The sequence below is a fragment of the Perissodus microlepis genome, chromosome 6 (assembly GCF_051167445.1).
Source record: "Perissodus microlepis isolate ML-2025 ecotype Zambia chromosome 6, ASM5116744v1, whole genome shotgun sequence".
NCBI lineage: Eukaryota > Metazoa > Chordata > Actinopteri > Cichliformes > Cichlidae > Perissodus > Perissodus microlepis.
This window is the reverse complement of record NC_140466.1, coordinates 18,801,436-18,814,197: the sequence shown is the minus strand read 5'-3', so window position 1 is coordinate 18,814,197 and position 12,762 is coordinate 18,801,436. Positions and strand designations below refer to the sequence as shown.

Sequence of the window (12,762 nt, the reverse complement as noted above, 5' to 3'; positions counted from 1 at the left end):
TGCTGCCCCTCACTCACGCTGAAGAACAAACAGCCACATTAATACAAATGAGCACCTGGACCCGCAACCGCAGATGTCTGTGGGTGTTTTTGAGTCAAAGTTTCCAGGAAAAAAAATAGCAAAATTTTCATAGATTATTTTGACAAAGATTACTTTCAGACAGGATGGCTTGTTCTGTCCAGATGCAGATAAAAGCGGTATAAATAAACTCCAGATATCTGCACACAAAAAAAGACACTCTGCAGTAGAAGCAGCACAGCTGAAATTAAAATGTGTCCGTGATAACTAAAAGCAGGGGCAGTATTTTGACCGTAATTCTGCAATTTGAATAACAGTAGATGCAGAAAATGTTGCAAAATATAAAACATTAAAAAAAAAAACTATTATCGCTACAATTTCAAAACACATTTTAATAAGAAAATAAATGTGATTATGTCACATACATAAACTATAAATCTAACATTTAAATGAATTTCAAAATCAATCCATCATGACATTGCGACAACTCATATTTGGCTCAGACTTAAAGCTTCATATGAACCGTTTCAAGTGCAGCTGACGTGCTGGAAATCTGAAAACGGCTCGTGAGACAAAAATTTGCTTTCATTTTTCCCAAAAATAATGGCATTTGAACCAGATTCGCAGCTTTGTACAGAGCCACATCAGGTCACGACTTATGTGGGAAGGTTCAACAGCAGAACCATCAGCTACACACAGACGGGGCTGACAGACAGCGCTGGATATCAGTTTGTGCAGACAGAAATCCGGCCGTGTTCGAGCCACTCTGAGATCTTAGCCTGGAGGCAAACCGTTCCTGACAGACCGACACCGTGGCCGATGCTTTTCAAGGCCTGTCTCATCCACTTTGGCTTCTACTGCTCTCATCTCTCTCTACCTCTGTCTGATGCTGAGCTCTACTACCTGTCCGTCCACCACGATTTTTTAGATATAGACTCGAGTGGTGCTTCACAATTTCTACTTCCTCTATCCTGTTATTTGTCACATATGTAAGCAATTATTTTACTCAATTTTCTTTATGAAACCATTTGGCAAAAGACGTCCTGAAGCTAAGTTAGAAGAAGGAAGAATTCAGCTGTGCTGATTTTCTAATATTTAAAGTACAATTGAACAGAAGAACACAAACACGAAATCCAACGATGATAAGTTTCTATCTCTGAGTCTGCAGGAACAGCATGAGGATTATCCTGCACTATATTTCACAATAATAAATAACATAAGCTAACAAGTTGCACTGTGTACAGTGAAAAGCATGTCCAAAAATGCTGCAAGGGGCTAAATAATAAAATCTTTAATGAGTCTACACAACATAAATACATCTTAATAAGCAAAAGATGAGCAGTAAATGCTCAATTAATTTTAACAAAATATGGAATACTCAATAAGGAGATTTTTCTTTTTTGCATTACAAAAACCTTCTGTTTCATTTACTCGATTCCAAATGTCATTACATTTCAAAGGCCGCTGGCATCAAAATGACTGTTCAATCAAAAGCTTTTTTTTTTTTTTTTTTTTTTTTAAATATGAAGGCACTGGCCATTCAACTGAATTTCCACCATTTATTTTGCATGCGCTAATATTAGGCCTACACTGTAGTCTCATCTAATTTGCATATCCTCTGAAAAAAAAAAAAGAAAAAAGGATAATACAAGTCAAACTATGGCACAGTGATTTCATGGTGTGTGTGTGTGTGTGTGTGTGTGTGTGTGTGTGTGCGCCTGTGCCTGTGCCTGTTCAAACACACTGTGTGGTAGCGTGGGTGTGGCGTTACACCTCGTGTGGCACTGGGCAGCCAAGATAAGAGCTGATCCTATCCATGTCTCCCTTCTGCAGCGCCTGCCCGCCCACCCACACACCCACACGCGCGCGCGCACACACATGCACACGCACACCTACTGCACTACCCAACGTGCCATTGTAATCTCATTTTACAATCCCGATGCCCTGTACATAAACGTGCACTCTCACACATAATCGGAGCAAAAAGAAAATACACACACAGCTAAATCCGTATTTCACTTTGTGCATACACTGGCATGCAACTTTAGAGTACACAGACGCTGCAAGAAGCTGCAGAAGAAAGCTTTAGGCCTAAAGTAGTGTGGCTCATTCACACATATCTAAAGCTGAAAACATTTGTGCAACTGCTTTCCACAAACCAATCTGAGTATGGAACAGCCTCTCAGGACTATAAAAGATGGCACACAGAAAACGATGAAGAAAGAAGAGGAGAGAAGTGAACAGACTTACCTCGCTTTTCTCTGAGTCAGAGTTAACCATTACATACAAACACTCACTTCTCTCTAATTCACCAAGACTTTCAGTGAAGCACACACATTGACACACACACACACACACACTCAGGCTCACTCTGATGTGATCGGCCACCCTGATAGCAAGCCAGAGCTGACTCTAAGCCTCAAACAAAGTTTGGTGTGCACTGACCAAGATCGAGGGGACAAAAAAAAAAAAAGCGAAGAGGAGAGAGCCGGGGGTGGGGGGGGGGGGGGGGGGGGGGGGGAGTGTGACCATAGAGTGAAGTTTAACCACTTACAATTCAAGTTTAGCTTCAGCACACCCCGCCTACACCGCAGATTCATTCACGGGGAAGTAGACGCACACCTCTTCGGGTGGGAAAGGCACTGAGCTGGATTTTGGGAAGACCTGTTTTCGCTCTCTTGTTCCGTCTGGTTGCTGCTGCATAGCTGCCGGACAGGCGGACGGCCCTTGCTCACCCTCCTTCTCTCAACTATCTTTTCTCTCTCCCTCTCTTTTTTTTTTGTTTTACCTATTCGTTGTCCTTACAGATCCACCCAGCATGACCCGCTACTAACAGCTAGGTGACAGATAGCCACTCAGACTGTGTGTGCATGTGTGTTCACGTTCTTGATTAAAAAAAATGATTTAAAAAAAAAACAAAAAAAAACAACTTATCTCAAGGGGTGAGAAAAGATTAGATTGTAAAAGTATGTGAACAAGTGACAACATGTAGGAGGAAGAGGGAGAGAAAGAGGATGAACAGATTAAATTTCTGCAGGCGAGAGGGAGAGACTAAGTGTAGTGAATGTGATTTGATGGTGATGCTGAGATGGGGTCTAGGCGTACAAATACTATTAGTCGCTGCTGTGCAAAATGGTTACACACACACACACACACACACACACACACACACACACACACACACGCATGCACACACACACACACACACACACACACACACACACACACACACACAAACAAATGCAGAAACCAAAGCTACAGAACTCACAACATGGCATATAAAAAACAGAAATCAATCTTTATATTTGAAGCCCTGGTTTATGGATGTAACGATTAAGATTAAGGTTGCCATAAAAATTCAAACAACCATATCTCAGCGACCTAAAATTGGCCTTTTTCTCTGAATATCTTTTCCAAGTAAAAAAGCTTGTGAAATGAATTGTAAAAGAAGAAAATGATTCAGCATACGATTGTGTTTTTAAACCTACACAATCAGAGAGGTGGAGGCAAGAGGGAATCAAAACTGTGTCCCAAACATACATTCAAGTCAGCTGCAGCGCGTACTTCACACAAAGATGTATCAGCAAGCGACATTATCGGTCCAATACTGGCTCGTCACACATATAAATATGTGCCGTCCCATTTAAACCCATCTGAAAACGTGCAGCACATGTAGCAGAGTATGCAACACTTTAGAGATGCGTGTATAAATCTATGCAGATATATTGATTATCATGACCTCTTGCATTCCTTAAAAACCCACTACTAGTCAGGTTACATTTAGTACACACTAAATCATTTGACTTTTTGTTAGTTTTTTCTCAAAGATTTAATAACACTAAAAAAAATTTTCATAATTCTTCAAAGAGCTATAAAACCAAATTTTCAGTTGAGATCAACAGACATCTTATTTGATTATTAATTTAATTAACAGGTGACAACCTTTAAAACACAGTTCGTGAATTTTGCTTAATCATAAAACAAACTGCATAAAGCAAACTTCTGTCTTTTAGCTCTAATAGTTACCATCTATTTCTTTAAAACACCATTTATTTCTAAAAGAAGCTTTTTTTTGTTTCAAAGAATTACACAAAAAAGTGAACGATGTATTTCTTAGGGAATGCATCTGCAGAATGGCACATTTGGTGCACTTGGAAATGTTTTACAGTGGCAGGAGTGTGGCTCACTAATGTGTTTTAATAGTTTTCATACAGCACCCCACAGCACCACGAGATAAGCCCTATCGGTTTTGGGATGAATAGAAAACGGTAATCTGGGATCAGTTCAATTTTAGTTTTTGTGCTTTTCAGAATTTTTTCTTAAGATTTTTATATTTTGGCCCGTTTTTAGTGTAAACGCCCAACATACTCAGGACCAAGTTTGAATTAGTGAGTTGTATTAAATTCAGGCACAGTTCAAGACTACTCAGGCTCATCCCTTAATTTCCTCGCCTTTATTTCCCCTTTTTTTGAAAAAGTCCCCCCCCTCCCCGATTCCTCTCACTTTAAGACCCCATCCACACCACACCCATGACCCCCCATGTGCAGACATGAGGTCAAGCTCCAAAGATCACAGAGAGAAACCAGACGAGAGAGACAGAGAGGGAGAGAAAGACAGAGACCTAAAATCCTCCTTTCCTCCCAAAACCAGGCCAAACCTCAAGCCTTCCCACCAGCTACAGACCCCCTCCTTTAGCCCAGTTGTGTGTAGAGGAGGCAGTGAGCACTCTTGCAGAAACATCAGCCCAGGGAAATTCAAATGAGGAAGAAACGGTGAGAGGGAGAGTGGGAGAGAGAGAGCACAATAGTGAGAAAATAGGATAAAAGAATGAGATGGGAGAGCGTTAGGTAGGAGGGAGGAGGAGGAGGAGGGAGCCGGAGAGGTTGCTGAGGCTGCAGGTTAAGATAATGTGTAGATCTGAAGAGATTTGCAGGGAACATTTTTATTCATTTTTTGATTACTCCCATCTCTCCCAAACCTCCCCTCCCTCTCCTCCTGCGTTGCCGTTTCTCCGTTTGTTTGTTTTTGGCATTAGCGTTATGACTGCTGGTATCCACATGTACGTACGCATGCATGCTGATTAGAGCCAGAATATGTTATAAACACAAATATTCACACTTTCGCAGACTCACACACATATATCAATACATAATGCACACAAACATATTTAAAGATGCATCAGAGAAGCGAGCAGCTGGGCAGACGGTGCCAGGAATGCTAAAAGCTTACAAGTTCGTAAACATGCAGACATAGATGCTGCTTATGTACATACAAACACGCATTCACAGATTGTTCTCAGTGCAGCCTAACGCTGTGCCTGCTTCTTATCAATGGGCTGTGCAGGTAGACTAAGTGTTCTGAATGAACTGGGCCACACAAGAGGTGCAGCCCAAATACAATGCCGTGAAAATATTTATTTGATGATCTGAAACATGTAAGCATGACAAATATGCAAATAAATAAGAAATCTAGAAAGGGGCAAACACTTTTTCACAGCACTGTAGGTCTAACTATTTCTCAGTACAAACAGGAGTCACGATTAATTAAGGTCACAAAAGACAGACACACAACACACCCGATTCGCTGTGAGACCCTCCTTCCAGGTTGAGTGAGATGGAGTGGTCGCCAAACTGATTCCCTTGACCCAGGATCATCCAGCTTTCCAGGCCATCCGAATCAGATGAATCGGACTCGGATTCGGATTCTGACTCTTCTGAATCCGATTCTGAACTGCTGGACTCCACAGTCACAGGCACACCTGGAGTCCTTTTCCTTTTCTGAGCATCCTACATGGATGAATTATACACGCAATTAGTGTGCATCAGATGTCAAATCCTTTATTTATTTATTTATTTATTTTTTTACCTTGCAGCTTTACTGAACTGATCAAATGACAAAGCAGCGATAAAGGTGATGGTTTGTGAAATTGCTTTGTCCTTTGTTAAACATCATTACTTCACTGCCAGCATTACACCTGCAGCACCTAGTCATTCACAAGCAATGCTACAGCTCAAAATGGAAAACAGCAGTAATTAAGCCTGGTGGCAGTGACCACTGAGAAGTAGCTTGCAAAGGACAGAAAAAAATCAAAAATGAAGATGGAAGCCAGATTTCTGATAATGTCTCACAAATTACAAAATAAAGGGGCTTTAACTTTATGGTGACTTTTGCTGTGTCTAAGAAGACGTTCATAAAAGTCTTCAAAGTTAGATGTCCACATGCTGGGCGTAATCTATTTTTACAGCTCATTTGAGCCATTGGACATCCTTTTGTAATAAGCTTCATATTTAAGTGACTGGGAACTGTGGATTTAATCCCCTGACCCCATTCTGTGCAAGACCATATGCAAACATTTATCTGCTGCTAGTATGAGGCCCCAGCTGGCCCAGTTTGTCAAAGTTGCATTAGTGTCAAAACCTGAAGTAAAAAAATTGGTTTTACTCTTCACACGGACATCTGGCAGACTTACCGCTCACACATACTGTCATCAACATTCAGTCAGTTTTGATTATGACTGACAAACTCAGATTTTAAGTTAAGTTAAGGTTTGACTTAATACCCAAGGCAGCAAAAGGCAGCTGATTTTGGATGGCTGGAGGAGTAACCAAATTGGATGGGCAATTAAGTCCAAGACTACAGGGTGCAGCTGCAAACTGACGTGCTGAGCTTCAGCGCTGTTTCAGTGTCCACAGGAATTGTTTCAGAGGTAAAGCATCTGTTCCTTAGCATGTTTAATCTGCTCAGAGGTGCTTCTTAACACATTTTCTTGTTTATGCATGTCAGAGACAAGTTTGCAGATTGTTTAACACTACCCTAAGCCAGACAGATTTTTTTTTTTTAATGAACTGGAAACACCATAAATAATATGTTTTATAAAATGTGTCTTTATTTTTGCATTTACCTTTTTTTTTTATTAATTTTTTTTAAACGTATCTTAAATATAAATACTTCTGTGTCAACAACTACTCTGCAAACTTTCTAGTTACTCTGTCACTGTGTTGACTGATGTTAAAATGACTTTATCTACAGTTCATCAGCATGGTAATACTGGCTAACAAAGTAAATGTGACACACGGATAGCAGTTCACTTTTTGCTCTACCTGCTGTGCTGGAGTGGAAGTCTGCATGCCTCGACCCTTTAAAGCACAGATCCCTTCATCACCTTCAGCGCTGTCATCGTCAGAGATTGAGATGACGTCAGGGCCGGAGTCGATCACGATGACCTCCTCAAAAAGTGATGATGGCAACCTCTGACCTTTAGAGTCACTTTTCTTCTTCGGCTTGTCCTTTTTCTCTTTCTTCTTCTTCTGCTTCAGGTGTTTCTGCAGGCTGCCATTAGTAGGTGTCAGAGCCTTGATGCCTGTTTTTTCCTCTAGTCTTCTATCACCATCTGCAGCCCTATTTTGCCGGGTGTCCTCTCTTTCATGGTTCTGCTCTTCTTCACCCTCCTGCTCCTCTAGTTCCCCAAGGTTGGATGAGTAGTGGAGCTGGCTATAAAGGTGGAACTCCACCTCGCTGTTGGCCTCTGACCCATCAGAGTCCTCTTCTTCCTCTTGATAGAGATCATCCTCCAATCTCTCCCGGTCCTGGTAGACACTGTACATTCCTCACAACCACATGCACATACCTGAGGAGATATCGACTTCAGTGGCTGAAAAGCACACAAAATCAACATAATACAGCATCACATTGTCTAACTCATTATCAAGCATCAAATTATACATTATTAATACACTGCTGTGTTATAGTTGGACAAAGAAGAGCAAACAGCCAGTTTACTTTAGCCTACAGTTATTGACCACTAGCTATTATCATTTGGTTTGTAAAGACGAGTCAATCAAATTCTTTTCACATTTCCCAAAGCCCAAAGAAATAAAAGGCTTAATCTACTCAACCCACAATAAAAAAAAATCAAAGCATTTTCTATTATGCAAGTCAAAATAAAATCAAAAGAAATTCTTACGCGTGGGAAACTTCACTTTTTTTTAACAATTCATTTCTAAACTGCTAACACTGGTTACCATCACCAACATAAACCAGCTTTAAGTAGGCAATTATAACAGCTCACCAACCAGCAGCTCTTTATGCGTTTCCGCAGGTCCTTCCTCCCTGCAGCTGTCAGACTGTACAATCAAAACTGCTCCCAACAAACAGAGGTTTACATCAGCGCTGTAACTTGCACTATTTTATCAACCGAGTCACACTATAACCAGGGTTTGCCTCTTAACTTCATTTAATTTTATTTAATTTAATAATGGTACAGTACTCTGTTTTTGGTAACCATTGTCCTTGATGTGTATGTTTCTGTTCTGTGTCTTATGTACTGTTTGTTTGTATATGTGTCTTTCTTGCTGCTGTTACACCCAAATTTCCCCTTGTGGGACAATTAAAGGATTATTCTATTCTATTCTATTCTATTCTATTTATGCGCGGCTCTTTGCAAAGCATCACTTTGGATTCAGATTCACCTGCTCAGCGGTTTATTCGGGAAAATAAGGCACAAATAGCAAAATGTGTTTTTACTAGTGTGATAATAGTGTACATTTGTTAATTTTAGAAAAAGATGTGCTCCTTTGCTGCAAACAATCTTTCTCTTAACTGAGCATGTTTTTCAAAAGATTCAAAACTGAATACAAAAATTAAACTTATTTAGTTTTCATTTTGCCTGATATCAGCTACAAAATCTTCATCAATACCAATCCAATTCTAGTAATGTTTAGAATTTCTTCTTTTTTTTCTGTGCACATGAAATCTTTATCCCACCATTCAAATATTTAACACTGATCAACCACGTCAGGTCTAATATACAAGACTAATTAGTAGCCCTACTTTATTACCAGAATTGTGCTGTCGTCATTTTCCTCTCTTAAGTTATATGGCATGTATCCACAGCACTGTCGAACTGAAGGAAATACAGGCCAACATCAATTACAGGAAACTTCCATCTTACTCGGAAAACCGTGAGGCCTTGTTAAGAAAGCTGAGCGGACACAGCTCAAGAGCACTCAGATTTTTTTTATTTATTTTTTTAACATGTAGACTTTTTTTTCCCATTGGAGCTGTGTTCATTGGCTCAAGCAAACAAGACCCAAGTTTTTTTACCTGCCAGGTGACGACTTTAAATAACACTTAACGTGACACCAAAAAATTGTTGAATTAGCTGGTTAACACTGTGGTGTTAATTTTTCCAGTGCTTGTCTGCCTTTTTCTAACACACACAGTCACACACACACACACAAAGTGGACAGAGAAGGGGCACCGGCCCATTGCTCTGTCCAGTCCTGCGTGTCTGTGCCATGATGGCTGGAGATGATTGGCTCCCAGGCCGCACACACACTGCATAAAAGCCACGCTACACGGTCACAAGCCGGCCACAAGGGATTAAAGGGACAGAAAATCTTACCGGTTGGTGAGGGGCGACCGTTGTGTTGAAAGTTTCAGCAGCTCACAGGGAATGGGAGCCGACAAATGACTCACTGTGTTTTACAGTAGTGGAATTTAATGTACTATACTTAAAGGCCGGGTACAGTCATGGTCTGACAACACAGGTGATTCCTCCTAATCTTCTCAATTAAAATGCTACCTGAACAACACCCCTGGACTCTGTTAGCTCCATTGTATCTGTTTTGGTGAAGCAACTCAGCTTCACCAAAACCAAAGAGGGGTTTTCCACAGAAAACTTTTTGACATGCCAGGAAAAAAAAGTGAAGAGAAAAACAACAGGCAAGATGCAAAGGTGTCTAAATTCTATTTAGTTACTTCAGTTTCAATCCTAATCATGCTCACAGTCTAAATGTCTGATTTAATATAGATCAGACAGTTAGAATAACACGCAGTTAGAACAGAACGCAGCAAGCTGTACTTGTCTTCTTAGTTTGGACATTTAGCTAAATCGAAAAATCTAAACAAACTTTAGCATAACTGTTGCTATGAATGCAGCTGAAATGCGTTTTACAAATGCTGCATTAGGACACAATGAATTTAGTAGAGATCAACAAATATCAAGCACTGACGTTTCTATTAGCCAGCTGTGCATATTCACACGTGAGTCCCTATGGGTTTACACCGAAACAGGAAATTCAAGGTTTAATTTATCTGTAGTTTTGGTTAAAAAAAAAAAAAAAAAAAAAGTGAACTGGGGACTCTGAAAATTTACTTCATAGCTGTGAGATTTAACTAATCATTAGAACAGAAAACACCTACATATTGCTCAATTGTGAATGTGCATGTATCTGAGAAGCTTTAAGTAAAATTCAGGCATGTTAGGTTAACTGGTGATTCTAAATTGTCCAGAGAGGTGAACGTGAGCGTGAATGGTCATTTGTCCCTACAGACATGACAAACGGGTATCCGCCTCTCAGCCAAAGACAGCTGGGATCCACCTGAGCTGGATGAGCAGTTAAGAAAAGTACATTTTATGTTTCAAGAAAAGAAAAAAAAAACAAAAAAACATTGAATCAACTTAACTGATCTTTTCTTGTATCATTCAGAGCACAATTCTTCAAACAAAGCACATCATCATCTTAATAATTAGGAGGCCATCTTATACTTACAATACTAAAAGAATGGACAAACTCTATTGAACCAATAATAATCTATTAATATAATCAATTAATGTATTGGTTGGAGGATAATGGCCTATAAGATGCTTGGATTAACTTGATGTAACTAAATGGTGTCTGCATGTAGTTTGCCCAGCTAAAGACTGGTGACTACATTACATATAACACTTTTGCAGTACTACATGCTATCCAAAAACATACTGGCTGATATACTGACATTGGAATAGATCCATCCATCCTCCTATTTTCTTCAGGGTTGCAAGAAGGCTGGAAACTAACTAAGCTGTCATAGGCTGTGAGGCAGGCATGCAAACTCTACACAGAAAAGCTCCAGACTTGATTCAAACCTAGGACTTTCTTGCTGTGAGGCAACAGGTAACACTGCACCACCATACCACCCACTGCAATCTTTAAAAATCAGTATCAGCCAGGTATTGAACAAGCGTTATGTCAAAAGTGATTTCTTATGTTTCTGTGTGTTTTATGTCTGATATCTTTTTCTTACATAAACTGTCTTCAGCATGATTTTTGAAGGGAGTAATAGATAAAATAAAGACAAATGTCCTTAAGATTCTGCATTTTGTACATAGTCTGTGTTCTACATTATAACCAATACTGTCCATTTTGGCATATGGCACTTCTGGCGCAAAATACCTTGATATCATTCAAGGAAGATATGTCTGACATATTACAGGTCAGCAGTTTGAATACTAGACAATGTTTTGCTAGATATTCACTTTTTAACCAGTGCCATGCAAAAGAGTGATCATCTCCCAAAAGGTGATTTCTAGTGTCTACCAAAAAATGATTGCCCATATTTAACCTGTTGTAAATGACTTATTGGCCTGTAATTTGTGAAACTTATGTGAAACATATCTTTCATGAATGATAATAAGTAATTTTAAGCCAGAACTTCCCTGCTATAATGTAGAAGATGCAATGAGTTTCTGACAAAGCAGCTTTTAGATATCATTTATGTATCGCAGTAAACATCACAGTTTTGTAGAACATCACAATTCTACAAAAGATATATTTAGTGACCAAAAAGGAGTGGATTGATTGTATTGGAGGTGCAATTACACAGTCATAAAAATACTTTCAAAACAGGTCATTTATTTATTTTATATATAACCCCTCCAAGAACCCTGCTGAGTAGAGTTTACTTAACAATTTAAGAAAAAAAACAAGTTTAAAACACACACAAACATCGGACGTCACCTTTTGCACAAAACTGTGTAATGAGGCCTTTTGATTATACATACATTTTTCTTTAATTTTAGTGAATGTGTGATTATGCTATGGTTCAAATGTGGAGTTTATAACATCCAAGCGGTCATTTGACTTAAGTTAGGTTGCCAAAAACAGACTAGAGTGACAGGCTGACATCTCGGACATCCAGCAGCCTGGTTACATTGCAGTGACACACAGAAACTTCAGTTTTATAACTGTGTACTCTCCAATTGTAGTTAGCCTAATGGTAACCCCGGCTAGCTCAATGCTAACGAGCTAGCTTACTGGGGAACATGCGAGCTGTTTATCAGAGTACCGAGGCTTCACTAAACAGTAACACGCCATAAAACACAGGTAGCTGGGAAATTTTCGCTAAGCACGGGCTTTTAAAAGTTATTTTAGCGTATCGGCAGTCCCTGGTTGGCATGTCTCAGTCCACTCCATCCACGTGTTTCTAAGCAGCAGAGCAACTGCTCGGATGTAAACAATGGAGCGTTTCAGCCTCAAACACACATGAAAGAACATAAATACAAGGAGCTGAGGCAGCCCTACTCAAGGCCACCACTGTGTGTGCTTAATATATAATGTCAGTGTGTATGAGCTCACCTTTGGAAACAAACTGGAAAGGTACTGCTACCGGAGGCTGGAGCTGCTTTTCCTGCGCCTCCAGCACAGGAGACAGACAAACAACTTCCGGGTTTGTCCGAGGAAAATAAGTTGGCCGACCGTAACATTTCACTTCGAATGCGAAGACTGTTATGAGTGTTGAAACAAAGTGCATCTCGGACACTGAAAGGTCATGATTTCCCCAACACAGGTAATTTTTACAGGATACCAAGAAGAAGAGCCTTTATTCTATAAATAGTTATTTGAGACTGTATTTCGCTCGTTTTCTCCCCTTTGCCTAAAAGAAGTATTTTTGGCTTTTTATTTTCATTACTAACAACTGACA

The 12,762-nt window shown here is 39.8% G+C and overlaps 1 protein-coding gene across 2 annotated transcripts in view; it reads right to left on the bottom strand.

The window, feature by feature from the left end:
* Window positions 1-12,507, bottom strand: part of zcchc7 (zinc finger, CCHC domain containing 7) — a 50,943-nt gene extending 38,436 nt beyond the window's left edge. Inside the window, exons 1-3 of one of the 2 annotated variants that reach the window (XM_084931290.1) lie at window positions 12,417-12,507; window positions 7,119-7,669; window positions 5,594-5,804 (exon numbers count right to left, since the gene is read on the bottom strand). In XM_084931290.1, the coding sequence (XP_084787416.1) occupies window positions 5,594-5,804; window positions 7,119-7,622 (715 nt within the window). In that variant the 5' untranslated portion in view covers window positions 7,623-7,669; window positions 12,417-12,507. The remainder of the gene's footprint in view (window positions 1-5,593; window positions 5,805-7,118; window positions 7,670-12,416) is intronic. The other variant, XM_084931291.1, reaches the window with a different exon arrangement.
* Window positions 12,508-12,762: the final 255 nt, after the last annotated feature.